This window comes from Oryzias melastigma, linkage group LG5, assembly GCF_002922805.2.
Source record: "Oryzias melastigma strain HK-1 linkage group LG5, ASM292280v2, whole genome shotgun sequence".
Lineage (NCBI taxonomy): Eukaryota > Metazoa > Chordata > Actinopteri > Beloniformes > Adrianichthyidae > Oryzias > Oryzias melastigma.
This window is the reverse complement of record NC_050516.1, coordinates 31463945-31478339: the sequence shown is the minus strand read 5'-3', so window position 1 is coordinate 31478339 and position 14395 is coordinate 31463945. Positions and strand designations below refer to the sequence as shown.

Below are 14395 nucleotides of genomic sequence, written 5' to 3'. Positions count from 1 at the left end.
TTGACTTTCTTCTCATAATTGAATGAATTCTTTAATATTTTTATTTTTTTCTCATCATTTTCTAAATTTATTCTCTTAATTTTTTTACTTTTTTCTCATATTTGAATGAATTCTCTAATATTTTTATTTTTTCCTTATCCTTTTATGAATGTATTCTCTAAACTTTTGACTTTTTTTCTCTTAATCTTACGGCTTCATTCTTGTAATATTGTGACTTTGTTCTTGTAAATGTGCTTATTTTTTATTTTTATGGTGGTCCTAATACTTATTTTTAGATCAATCATGTATGAAAATCAGGAGTCTTAAATCTTTAGCACATTTTTTTTCTCCTAAAAGCCAGAAATCCACAGTTATTCAGAAAAACTGGGTCAAATGTCTGTTTCCAGAAGAAGAACAAACACATCTTCCATCTGAAGGTTTTCACAAGTCCTAAAGTCAACAGAAGTGTCTGCGATGGTTTAAAAGGCTTAAACGTATTGATTCAGTCTTTCACAGGCTAACAAGACGAGTGTAATCTTGACCGCAGGATCATATTGATTTGGTCTCCTCTGTCTCCAAGAATGGGCTCCAGGAAGAAGAACTGGGACCTGTACCCCTCCTGCCTGAGGGAAATGGCCCGGGTGTGCAGGCCGGGCTCGGGGAAGGCCGTGCTTCTAACCCAGGACAAGAAATGCTTCTCCAAGGTAAACATTGTCTCTGCAGGAGCACTTTTCCACGAGAAGCAACATGTTTTAGTGTTTTCTGCTGGGAATGCTCTTCACACATCAGGAAGTAAAGTGACTTATTTGTCAAAGCTGCTCCAGACTTTTGCATGTTGGCTAACAGATGTGTGAACGCCTTACTGTCATTTAAAAGGTCAGGTTACAGGACGTGCAATTACTAATGCCTGTTGTCATTACTTCCTGATGATAAACAATAAGTGGAGGGTTTTGTTTTTAATACTTGATCTGCTTTCTGCAATTTGAGCTGCAATGTTGGATGTAACCTCACTGCAAAAACTGAATTTTAAGAATTTATTTCAAGAAAATTTGTCTTAATTTCTTCCTTGCTAGAAAAATAAGCGTATCTAAAAAGTTTTTCAATATTCTTAGTTTGAGAAAACATGTCTGGGGCTGAATCTGAATTCTTCTCCTACAACATTTGGAGGGGTTGGAGTGACGGAAATAGTTTTTTAAGGACTAACTCTCACAGTTAGGGCTGCCACGATTAGTCGACCACTAATTTAATAGTCCATTAGTCATAACTTTATATAATATGGAGTCAGAGTGTAGTAAAGTTGAAAGTTATAACGACATTCTGCTAGATTTTTGGACTATTTTGGCATTTATTAAGGTTTTTTAGGCTATTTTGGAGTTTTGCTAATATTTCAGCTACATGCTAGCTGTTTTGGCTAATTTAGGATTTCTTTCAGTTTTTTAGGTTAATTTGGAGTTTAGCTGATATGTTAGCTGGATGCTAGCTATTTTAGCTAATTGAGTTTTTTTTGTTTTATATGCTAATTTGGAGTTTCGCTAATATTTCAGCTACATGCTAGCTGTTTTGGCTACTATAGCTACTCTTTTTTCCATTTTTTAGGCTAATTTGGCATTCAACTAATATTTTAGCTGGCTGTGAACTTCAGCATTTTTGGCTATTAATTTCAGCATCTTCAGGTATCAACACTATTATCTTCAGCAGCCAAATTCATCTTACAACATTCAGATTAACATTATCACAGGTGATGCTATATATCTAGTTTTTAGTGAGTTCAAGGCTAATGATGGTTAAGATGTGTGCTGCCATCCAGGTTACGCATGACCCGATTAATCAGAAAAACTAATCAGTGATTAGTTGACTATTAAAATAATCGTTTGTGGCAGCACTACTCCTGGTGAAGGGATACGCAGCCCTCCACCACCAGAAACACTTTTCTTTACGCTCCGAATCATCTTTTGATCTATTTTCAAAGCGTTTCCTTTATGCTGTTTTTAGCCACAAGAGGGTGTGGAACAACCCCGCCCCTCTTCCCCTCCAGGTGCTTTTTACACGCCCTCCCACAAGCTTACAGCCCCTCACACCCTCGACCAAGGAAAAGTACCTTAAAGATATCAGTTTTGGTCCAGATTCCAGCTCAGACAAAGACGTTCATGGATCGATTTGTCCCCAAGTGGATGATCAGAGTGAAGCTTGTACGACTTTTTTCAAACCAAATATTTTTGTCTGACAATTTGAATAAAGAAATACTCAGAAATTACATTTTATCTTCTTATGAATCAACTTGTGATTTTATTGTCTTAAATGTTTTACTTTTATTTCTCGCAGTTTTATGAATTTATTCTCCTAAATCTTTTACTTTTTTCTAATAATTTTATTTTTTTTCTCTTTAATTTTTTTTTTAACTTTTTTTCTCTTAATTGTATAAATTGTCTTCATTTTTCCTCATAATTTCATTAATTTATTCTTTTATAATTTTGACTTTTTTCCCATAATCTTATGAATTTGTTCTCTTAATTTTTTTAACTTTAATTTCTCTTAATTTGATAAATTTATTCTCTTATTTTTTTTTCATTTTTTCCTCATAATTTCATGAATTTATTCTTTAAAATTTTTGACTTTTTCTCATAACTTTATGAATTTGTTCTCTTAATTTTTTTACTTTTATTTCTGGTGATTTAAAGAATTTTTTTCTCCTACTTTTTTTTACTTTTATCTCATAATTTTATACATTTATTCTCTTATTTTTATCCTTTTTTCCTCATAATTTCATAAATTTATTTTTTTAATTTTTGACTTTTTCTCATAACTTCATGAATTAATTTTTTTACTTTAATTTCTCATAATTTTATAAATTTACTCTTATTTTTTTTTTTTTACTCTTTCCTCATAATTTAAACCTAATTTGTTCTCCGTCATGAGAAAAATGCCACAAGAACCTCTTAGAAACGGCATTTTCATCAGGGCGGGTCTTTAGGAAATGTTTACTCTGGCAGTGAAACGATGAAGCAGAAATTTGATTCTGTTTTCCAAAGGTCAGAGCCGACGTTTGGCTCCTCCTCCACAGAGAATGAACACTCAGTAAAACCTCTACATGAGCTGCATCTCACGACAGTTTCCACGGCCTCCTTCAGGCTTTTCTTCCACTGAAAGGTGAATCAGAGCTGCGTCACTCTGAAACACCAATGTGTGTTAAACCGTCTGAAACCTGGAGGAGTCGACTAATGACAAAGAGCGCCTCTTCTGCTGGTCAGGTTCCTGCGGCTGCTCGACGAGTACAAACATGCACGACTCAGAAAAAATCTCCATGGCAACCAGCTGTGTTTCTACAGTCAAATTTATTCCTGACACGCCCTCTTTGGGGGGTTTGTTGGGGTGTGGAAAAGGATCCATTCTTTGGGAAAGGGTGGCGACCTAAACCAGTACAACTGTCCACGGCCACATAAAGGCCAGACGCATTCACTGACCTACTTTATACCCATCAGAGCTGCAGCGCGGCTTTATTCTTCGCTAAGGAGGTCATCGTCTTTGATCTGACTGCAGGTTTTCAGAAAACCACAAACTGCAGCTCAGCTCAAGACCGATGATTGAAGCCCTTTGGAAAGGAGTCAGAAATTCTGACCCTGATGGTAAACTTTATTTTGAATGAATGAAATGGTTTATTTCAAGCAATTAGGAATAATACATAAAAATAACATCACATTGAATCACATGTACGAAAGGGAGTGGGAGGAAGCGAACTTGTATAATCCCACCCCCATAAATAAGCAACAAAATCTGCTAGTGGTGTTAAAAGTTTTACTAAGAATGATTATTAAGAAACCAAATCCTCAAATTGTCCAGAATCTGAAAGTGTTTACAGTTTATGCTGATTTTGAGTTTATTCATTTTTAATTTTAGACAAGTTCACATCACTGTAGTTCGCATTAGATAACAAAATCTAGATGTTTGTGAACCAGTCTTCCTGCTTTCTCCAGCTCTATTTTGGGGTGTTTTACAAACTAACCCAGTCAGTTCAGAACAGTTACAAATGAAACGTGAGGCCGGTTACGTGTTACACTGATAATAACCTGAACAACATGACTTTCTAGCGCAGATAAGTGGCGTCAAATAACTGCTCCTGTTACACATCGCTTAAAAGATATTTTATCTCCTTCGGTCTGGTGAAGATGACGTTAAAACACGTTTGTTGCAAATATAGAACAGTAAACCAAGAGATCCATATCTGCCAATTCTTGATGGATTTTCCTGCAAAGTCGAGACTTTAAATGAAACCGAAAATATGAAGGTTAGAGGACAAATTCCTGCGTTGTTTAATGAGACGAAGCACCTTTTATTTTTGAGGAATGTGACGACGCTGATCACGTTCTGCAGAAATGAGCCGTGAGGCACAACTGGCTGGAATGTCACTCCTGCACTTTAATTCTTCTTCAGATAGAAATAAAAAGGAAGTATGTTTTATTTTTTTAATCCGTTCCTCTTGCCTGAGGTTCTTGTTTTACAGAAAACGTACTCGTAAATATACCTTACCCTGTGGTGATTTATTCCACTTCCAGGCTATTTCCAGAATGGGCGGGCTGTGGAAAAAGCTGCACACTGTTTGGGTCAACGTCGGTGGTTTACACGCCGGAGTCTACCTGCTGAAGCGGACCGCCGGCGTGTTTGGCCAAACTCCTGAAGATGTCCATGAGTCACCGGCAAGAGTTTATAAGCAAACGGATGAGAAGGAGGACGATTAATTCTACCCGGACTCTTATGTCGGAGGAACTCTGTTTACGTTGCTCATTTCTTTTAAGCATTTTGGTTCAAGGATGCCAAACAGTTAAAGGTTGAAATGTTTAAAACTAATCGTTGAGTTTATTCTGGCTGCTTCAGTTGGTATTAATAAAGGCTGTTGCATAAACCCTTCGGGTTCAAGATTCATTCATGAAGACTGATACATAAAAGCTGATTCAAATAAAACTAGAAAAGAATGAATGCTCTCTGCTGAAAGTTGTCGTTGAAGACGCAATTTAATTGCTAAGGGGATTTGCTGAAAATGGAAAAGCTATTTGCAAAACGTAACATTTGCTGAAAGACTGGACATTTGTTAAAGAACTATGAAAGAGAGCTGAAGGTCACCTACATTTCTGAAACATTTTTAGTAAAATTGTTCAAAAATCCTTAATACTTGCCAATTTGCGAAAATACTGAGTGTTACAAAAAGTCACAAAAGGCTAGCTTGGTGCTTAAATATTAGCTAAACTCCAAAATAGCCTAAAATTCCCCAGTAAACAAAACTAGTCAAAAACGTTGGCCTGTTGCTAAAATAGAAGTTAAACTCAAAATTAGCCTTAAAAATCCAAGTAGATAACAAATTAGCCAAAAACTTTAGCATGGTGCTAAGATATTAGCAAAACTTCAAATTAACCCAAAAAACCTTAGTAGATGCCACAAAAGCTAGCTCATTGCTTAACTACTAGCTAAACTCCAAAATAGCCTAAAATTCCTCAGTAAACTAAATCTGTCAAAAACTTTAGCCTGTTGCTAAAATAGAAGTTAAACTAAAAATTAGCCTTAAAAAACCCCAGTAGATAACAAATTAGCTAAAACAAAGCTAGCTCTTTGCTAAAATACTAGCTAAACTCCAAAATGGCCTAAAATTCCTTGGTAAACTAAATTAGTCAAAAACGTTAACCTTTTTGCTACAATAGAAGCTGGACTCTAAATTAGCATAAAAAATTACCGTAGATTACAAATTAGCCAAAAACATTAGTCTGTTGCTAAAATATTAGCTAAATTCAAAATTAGCCTAAAAAAACCTTAGTAGATCCCAAATTTGCTAAAAACGCTACCTTGTTGCTTAAATACTAGCTAAACTCCAAAATAGCCTAAAATTTCTCAGTAAACTCAATTGGTCAAAAACGTTAGCATGTTGCTAAAATAGAAGCTAAACTCTAAGTTAGCATAAAAGCCCCCAGTAGATCCCAAATTAGCCAAAACAGCTAGCATACATAGGTATATATTAGGTAAACTTGGTATAAAATATCACATTTGGATTTTTTTTTCTTTAATTATTACTTTAAAAGGTTAAAACATACCCCATGAACATATTTAAAAGTTTGTTTCTAACCTACTTAAAACGTTTAACATTTGAAGACTTTCATTTCCTATCGGGCACATTTTGCTCAATATTTAAAAAAAACTGTAAAGTTTATGAACACCAAAAATACAATACAGTTTCCTGAAAGAGCTGAACGTTCTGACACCAAGATTGCTGAAATCGCTGAAAGTGTTTTGGTGAAAAACGTCCGGAAATGAGCAGCTGAATCACTACTGTAAATGCTCACTAAGCATTCCCAAAATGTTGTACTTCCGGCCTCTCTTTCTCCTCAGATTGTGTGTTTTTTTAAATAGATTAAAACTGTGCAGACGAGTAAAACTGACGCTAAAAATAGTGTTTTTGAGCAGCTAATTGACCATTAAAGAACATAACAGTGTGTACGTGGACATTCCCATGCAGACAGACTGTCTTTGAACGCCCCACACCTTGTTGAAGTATAATCCTGAGCACGTGCGAGGAAGACATTTTAATAAAGATAAATAAAAGTGACAATTTTCACTCTTGTGTTTTATAATAATTAATCTTAATCTCTAAATATATCAATTTTACTGTCGAAGAAAACCCTTCATTGCTGGAACTCCTGCTTGTGACGTCATATCCGTCACTCCGAGTTTAAATGCACGCGGACAACAGTGGCGCTCAGCAGACGACTGAGAAACTCTGGAGATGATGATGTGGCTGCTTGTGCTCACTGCAGCGCTGATGTTGACATTTATCCTCACAGGTAGACGCAGGTGAGTCTCGTCTTTGTCATTCACAGAAAAACAAATGCGGAGAATTTTCATTTATGGGATAAAACATTTTTTGTGTATTCTCATCCGACGAATCTATGATTTTCCATCGCTGGAAATGTATTCATAACTGAAAAGTTCTTTGGAAATATAAAACGAGTAAAAAAAAGGTTGCATCTGACGTTTATTTTCATGTTTTTAACTGAATGAATGCAAAAATAATTACAATTTTATCTGGTAGTTTTTTTTAAACATTATTTCAAGAAAAAAGTTTCCCTCTAAGCTTTTCAGGAAAGAATAACTACAAAAAATCGCATTTCTTTGTTTGGTAACGACTTGTTAATTAATCTCATTCATTTTATTTTCATAAACCTAAATTATTATTTTTTTACATCACTTAAAGAAAAACTTTTCCCTCCAAAGCTTCCATAGAAATAATTAAAATATTAGCCTAAGAGCCTATATATGATGGCTAACAACTTTTTATTTTTAATAATAACTCTAAATTAAAATCTTAACAATATTTTAAGAAAAACTTTTCCCCTTCAAAGTTTTTCTTGAAATGATTAAAAAAGTCTAGTAATCTATATTTGACTTGGCAATTTATTAGCATTTATTGTATTTTTATTATTACTAACTTAAGTTTTTTTTTTTTTACATTATTTGAAGAATCAGTTTTCTTTTCAAAGTTTCTCTAGAAATATTAATAATAAAATGGCCTAGTAACCTGCATATGTCTGCTAACAATTAACAATTAACTGCATTAATTTTATCTTTAATAACCCTAAATTAATGTTTGTTTTCTTTTTTTATATCATTTCACGAAAAAAGTTTCTGCTCCAAAGTTTCTCTAGAAATAATAATAATAATAATAATAAAATAATAAAAATAGAAAAATTAGCCTAGTAGCCTATTTATATGTTTGCTAATAACTTGGCGATTTATTTGCATTAATTTTATTCTTAATAACCTTAAATTAAGCTTTTTTTCATATATTATTTCAATAAAAAAAATTCCACTCCAGTTTCTCTAGAAATAATTAAAAAATAGCCTAGTTGCTTGTATATACGTGTGCTAACGACTTGACAATTAATTTAATTATTTTAATTTTACTCTCTTAGTACCCCACGTCAAAAATATGCGACAAATCATTTCGACTCCAAAATGTAGCATCGACATAAAAGTGATATTTTTTTATAGCTTAAAGTAAATTCAGGCGTCGAGGGATTCATAACCCTAAATTAAGTTATTTATTTATTTATTTATTTTAAAGACAGAATTAAAACAAAAATGAAAACAAATGTTTGACCTTTTATTTTGTATTTGTAGATCCAAACGAGAGCCTCCTCTGGACAAAGGGCTGATTCCTTGGCTGGGCCATGCGCTGGAATTCGGAAAAGACGCCTCCAAATTTATTAACCGAATGAAGCAGAAACACGGCAACATTTTCACTGTGAGTACTGAAAAATGCAGAAATAATCTGATTTAAGAGGTTTTTTTTTACTTTATCTCTTTTTATTGTCAAGAAATGTTTTTTTTGAAAATGTAAAGTTGACGACAAACATAAATAAAATGTAAATGCAAAAAGTCAACCCTTTAACACTTGATCTCCAGTGTTTTTGTTCTTTAAATTAATATATTTTTTAAATTATTAACATGATCAAAGTAATTCCAGTAGATTCTGAAGGAGAAAAGCGGCGGTGGCGGTTTCCGCCGCTTTTCTCCTTCAGAATCTACTGGAATTACGTTGATCGTGTTAATAATTTAAAAATTAAAGTCTTTTATAATCTGATGAGTTTTAAAAAGCAGCCGACACATTAAAATAATAAAATAAAACGATACACTTTTGAGAGCTTTTTTTTTCTATAATCAAAAACATTTATTTTTAAATAAATAATTCTTAATTTTGTATTTAAATGCAGATTTTTTTCGCTTATCTGTTATATATTTTAGTTTTTGAACTACTTTATTTTCTGAAACAGAAGCTAAAATGAATTCTAAAAAGGATAATTAGCTTTTTTAATATTTTCCGCTAAACCTTTCACAGGTGCGTGCTGCAGGCCGCTACGTGACGCTGCTCCTGGATCCTCACTCCTACGACGCCGTCATCAGCGACTCCAAGTCTCTGGACTTCAGCCGCTACGCTCAGGTGCTCATGGAGAGGATCTTTGACCTGCAGCTTCCCCATAACCTGCCGGATAAAGCCAAGGAGATGATGAAGAGGTAGAGCTGCACAGCCTCAACCACAAACATGACAGTGGTTTTTGTTTTTAGTGTTTGTGGATCTGAAAGCAGAACTCGGAATCTGCCCTGTCATGTTACTGGGAAACAACCAAAGTAGATTTTCCTGTTGAACTCAAGTTGTTTTTAAGGTGATCCCAGCCAGCAGGGCCAGGTGGGCCATGTATGGTTTAAAAATGGGTTGAAAAAGTGGCTCCAAATGGGTTTGTTTACAATGGCTTAAAAAACACTTGGTGGATAGGCTAGCAATGTTATCCAGCCGCCTGGTGGACAGCGGAGCTCGCTAGCTTCATACAGCAAAGCTTGCTAGCTAAGTTGCTACAGAGGAACTCTAGCTTGCTACAGCAAAGCTTGCTAGCTCAGTACAGCTGAGCTCACTAGCTCGCTACAAAGGAGCTCGCTAGCATGCTACAGGAGAGCTTGCTTTCTCTATATATCGGAGCTTGCTAGCTCAATAGAGCGAAGCTTCCTAACTTGCTACAGAGGAGCTCGCTAGCTAAGTTGCTACAGCGGAGCTCGCTAGCTAAGTTGCTACAGCGGAGCTAGCTAGCTCAATACAGCTTGCTACAGCGAAGCTCAGTACAGCAGAGCATGCTAGCTCACTAGCTCAGTACAACGGAGCTTGCTATTCTTGCCACAGTGGTGCGAGCTAGCATGCTACAGCAGAACTCGATAAAGTGGAGCTCGCTAATTCGCAACAGCAGAGCTTGCTAGTGTGGTACAGTGGAGCTCACTAGCTTGGTACAGAGGAGCTCGCTAGCATGCTTTAGCAGAGCTCGCTAGCTCAGTACAGCTGAGCTTGCTACAGTAGAGCTCACTAGCTTGCTACAGAGAAATTCTAGCATGCTACAGTAGAGCTCGCTTTCTCTATATAGCGGAACTTGCTAGCTTGCTTTAAAGAAGCTTGCTAGCTCAATACAGAGGAGCTTCCCAACTTGCTACAGAGGGGTTCACTAGCTAAGTTGCTACGGCAGAGCTAGCTTGCTCAATACAGCTTGCTATAGTGAAGCTTGCTACAGCGGATCTCACTAGCTCAGTACAACGGAGCTTGTTAGCTTGCTACAGAGGAGCGAGCTAGCATGCTGCAGCAGAACTCCTTAGCTAGATACCTTGGAGCTCGCTAATTCGCAACAGCAGAGCTTGCTAGTGTGGTACAGCGGAGCTTGTTAACTTGATGCAGAGGAACTTGCTAGCATGCTAAACTGGCCACCAGGCTGCTGGCTAGCGTAGCGAGCTAACCCACTGAGTCCCTACTAAAGTCAATGTGGACAAACACAGGTGGGACGACCATGGAAACTGCAGAGAAACCCCATTCGGGGGTGGGGTGAGGGGGGCATTTTCTTACCACTTTTGACCCGTATGGGGCCCACCTGACTTTACTGCCTAACATTCTTTTGTTTTTGTATTATCTATTTCAAAACTGTGTTTAAAACTTTGCTTTATGTAGCAAATGTATGTTTTGCTTTTTGTTTCACTCCCGTGCTCCGTGTTTCCCTTGAGCGAATCGTATTCTAACCTTTTCTTGGCTCACCTGTTGCACACCTTTTGCGTCTGCAGGCACTTCCTGGGAGTGAACCTGTCCACCCTCAACAGCACCATGAGCAGACACTTGCAGGCCGTCCTGAAAGCGGAGACGCCTCAGAACCAGCGGGACTGGAAAGAGGAGGGGCTCTTCGACCTCTGCTACAGATTACTCTTCAAGTACGGGGAAGCTGCACCATTAAACAGTTTACTCACCACTTCGCTCTGTTTGTAAACGCAGAGAGAAGGATCATGACAGCGCCCTGTCACGCAAACCTTGAAGGATTTGCATCACAGATGGGATTTTTTTTTTTTTTCCTCATTAGCAAAACCTAAATAGTGTAAAACGGATTGTTTACTAGGGTGTTGTTAGAATGTTGTGGGTGTGCCAGTGGAAAAAATGTAAATTGTATTTCTTTCAAAACAAAACGCGTTAAAGGTCATCTGTTTATCTCAAGAGAAAGAAATGACTGGTATTTATTAACCCATGAAGGTGCTGCCCTTTCTTGTTGCAGAGCGGGCTACATGAGTCTGTTCGGAGGGGAGAAGAACAACAACAGCACGGACCCCTCCAGCGTCTACGAAGAGTACAAGAAGTTTGACGGCCTCCTAACCAAAATGGCCCGAGGCACGCTCAAAGCAGGTGAGCGTTCTCACAGCAAACATGTGACGTCGGTGGGTTGGTCCCGCTCAGCTGTTTCTGATGAAACCGTCACGGATTTGTTTTGTGGTTGCCATGGGAAAGGGCGTGCTGCTCTGGTTTCTCATTCGGGGTCTGTCACAGCAGGAACTTAGATGTTCCAGCAGGTCCACCCATAAGGGGTTTCCTCGGTGACGTGACTTTATACGTCTGATGTGTTCGACAGAGGAAAAGAAGGAATCAAAGAGTCTGCAGGGAAGGCTGTGGGAGCTTCTGGCTCAGGCCGGTCTGACGGAGGACTGCGGGTCCAGCCCTTGGCTCCACACCTACAGGCGGCTCCTGGAGGATGATGGGGTCAATGAAGAGACACAAAGAAAGGCAGTGCTAATGCAGCTATGGGCTACACAGGTGAGTCAGAGCCTGAGGGAGTGGTTTTTTATGTAATAACAAAGCAGGGACCTCTGTTGTGATGTTATTCATAGATAAAGCGTGGCTTCAGTCACGTTTGTCTGTGGAGTTGTTTCAGTACTCCTGTCCGGCACATGGGGGAGCTGTTCACCTCTGATTCAGGGAGACGAAAGCCTCCTCTCCAACACACATCTCCAACAAAAACTTTATTAGAACATCTGTTTACTTAATCTGTGCAAAAATAATTTAGACAATTCATTTAAAAATGGTTTAAAATGTCTTTACTGCATTAAATAAATGTTAAGGGTTAACATCTTATTTTGAAGGTTTTTCACGTGTCATCCACGCCTGCAGGCTTTGAGAGGTTTATTAAACCAAAGACATTTAATCTGATGTTTACTCTTGCTAGGCAACAGATTACTCACTCTCTCTCGTAAAAGTTTATTTTAACACCGGAGCGCCAGGGTCTTTGTTCTTTGATTTATGGTAACTTTTCAACCGTTAACACAATAATTCCCGTGGATTCTGGAATTATTCAGGTGTTAAAGGGTTAAACTAATGAGGAGCTTGAGTCACATCAGCAGCTAAAACAATGAAAGTTTTTAACAGCAGAACACGCCTAAACTATTACCTGCGATTATGCAAGTGTGAATGCTGTAAACTGAATGTGACACCAGAGCTGATAGCTGAAAATGCTGAAGCTAAAAGCTTGCTAAAATATTAGCTAAATGCCTAATTAGCCAAAAAACTGGAAGGATGTCTAAATTAGCAAAAAAAAAAAGAAAAAAAAAAAACTAAAATAATGCTAAAATATTAGCTGAAATATTAGCTGAACTCCAAATATGCCTAAATAAATGTAAAAATCTCTAAATTAACCAAAAACAGCTAGTATAATGCTTAAATGTTAGGTGTGCTCAAAATTAATCAAAAAAATGGAAACAGTTCTATGGCCAAAAAAAGCTAACATAGTGCTAAAATATTGGCTAAACTTCAAATTTGCCTAAATAAATTTAAAAATCTCTAAATTAACCAAAAACAGCTAGCATAATGCTAAAATGTTAGCTAAACTCAAATTTAAGCAAAAAATTGGAAACATTTTGAGATTAGCAAAAAACAAAACAAGCTAGCATAATGCTAAAATACTAGATAAACTCCAAATAATGCTCAAATCTTAGTAGAGCTAAAAAATTAACCAAAAAAAAATGGAAACATTTCTAAATTAGGGCTGCACGGTGGCGCAAGTGGTTAGCGCTCTTGCCTCACAGCGAGAAGGCCCCGGTTCGAATCCCGGCTGGGACCTTTCTGTGTGGAGTTTGCATGTTCTCCCCGTGCATGCGTGGGTTTTCACCGGGGACTCCGGCTTCCTCCCACCGTCCAAAAACATGCTTCGTAGGTTAATTGGCGACTCTGAATTGCCCCTGGGTGTGGATGTGAGAGTGAATGTGTGTGTGATTGAGGCCCTGCGACAGACTGGCGACCTGTCCAGGGTGTACCCCGCCTTCGCCCTTCAGTAGCCGGGATAGGCTCCGGCACCCCCGCGACCCCGAAAGGGAAGAAGCGGTCTAGAAGATGGATGGATGGATGGATTTCTAAATTAGCAAAAAAAAAAAATAGTTAGCATAATGCTACAATGTAAGCTGAACTCCAAATTTGCCTAAATAACTGGAGAAAATTCTAAATTGTCCATAAAAATGCATTTTGTGTTTCTAGCTGGAATGCGGAAGTTCAGAAGTTTCAAAGTGCACAAAGTTTTGGAGGGATTTGAGCAATTTCTCAATCGTTTCCTGAGGGTTATATTTTCCTCAGTATTTCAAAATGTATGACGTTTATGAATATCAAAAGTACAAGCAGTAATGTCCTGAACAAGCTGAACGTTTTGATACCAAGATTGATGAAATCACTGAAAGTGTGATTGAGTTTTTACAGGCTGAAAAATGTACAGAGAGGAGCGGAGATTCACTTTAGTGTGAATGCTGTAAAGTATTCACACAATCAACGCTGAACAATAATTAATACATACTATTTTAGTTCAGAATTTCTTCAACCTCTAATAGACTTTTGTGTTTTTTCTGAATTGTCGTCATCATTTCTGTGAAAGAGGACTCTCTTTGAGTGGTAGCTGCACAGCTTTGATGGAGGCCGTGTCTTCAATGGCTTTCCTTTTTAAGTAAACCATGACTGCACCAGTCAGTAGTGAGACAAACCAGATCGTAGCTGTTTTGTCCCAGAGGCATGAAGGGAGATGTTTCTTTTTCCGATTTCCCACAGGTGTGACACATATTTGATCAACAATTGTCCGTTCTGCAGATGTATTCATTGTCTTTGCTGAATCCAGCTGCCTGTGATGGACTCACAACCATCCTGATGACGGTCTGTTTGTTTCCAGGGTAATGTCGGTCCTGCAGCGTTCTGGCTCTTGAGTTACTTGTTGACGAATCCTGAAGCTCTGAAGGCGGTTCAGAAGGAGTTTGGCCAGATGACGCAGACGGCTTTCAGGACGCTTTCCACGGACAGACCTGTCAGCACGCCAGTATTCGGTGAAGACTTTGTCCTAAATACCTATGGTCTCAAAAAATGAGTAAAACTAATGTTGCTTCAACATGACGGAGTCAAACTAGGATAATCTGAAAGTGAATACAAATTTGAAAAGAAATAAAAATTAAACTTGAGGAACATATAGACAATCTAAAAATACAATTGTAAAAAAAATATAATTGAGAAAATATTGAAAATTAAAAAGAAAGGTTAATTTGAAACTTTAAAAAAAAACATCAACTA

The 14395-nt window shown here is 37.4% G+C and overlaps 2 protein-coding genes across 3 annotated transcripts in view; both read left to right on the top strand.

Moving 5' to 3' along the window:
* Positions 1-4882, top strand: part of thumpd3 (THUMP domain containing 3) — a 24981-nt gene extending 20099 nt beyond the window's left edge. For both annotated transcript variants that reach the window (XM_024269506.2, XM_024269507.2), the window contains exons 9-10: positions 560-683; positions 4530-4882. In XM_024269506.2, coding sequence (XP_024125274.1) covers positions 560-683; positions 4530-4712 — 307 coding nt within the window. In that variant the 3' untranslated portion in view covers positions 4713-4882. The remainder of the gene's footprint in view (positions 1-559; positions 684-4529) is intronic.
* Positions 4883-6653: 1771 nt separating this feature from the next.
* The window catches only part of LOC112144760 (prostacyclin synthase), an 11733-nt gene continuing 3991 nt past the window's right edge, over positions 6654-14395 (top strand). Inside the window, exons 1-7 of the mRNA XM_024269508.2 lie at positions 6654-6810; positions 8137-8260; positions 8855-9030; positions 10606-10749; positions 11085-11212; positions 11436-11617; positions 14004-14154. Coding sequence (XP_024125276.1) covers positions 6743-6810; positions 8137-8260; positions 8855-9030; positions 10606-10749; positions 11085-11212; positions 11436-11617; positions 14004-14154 — 973 coding nt within the window. The 5' untranslated portion in view covers positions 6654-6742. The remainder of the gene's footprint in view (positions 6811-8136; positions 8261-8854; positions 9031-10605; positions 10750-11084; positions 11213-11435; positions 11618-14003; positions 14155-14395) is intronic.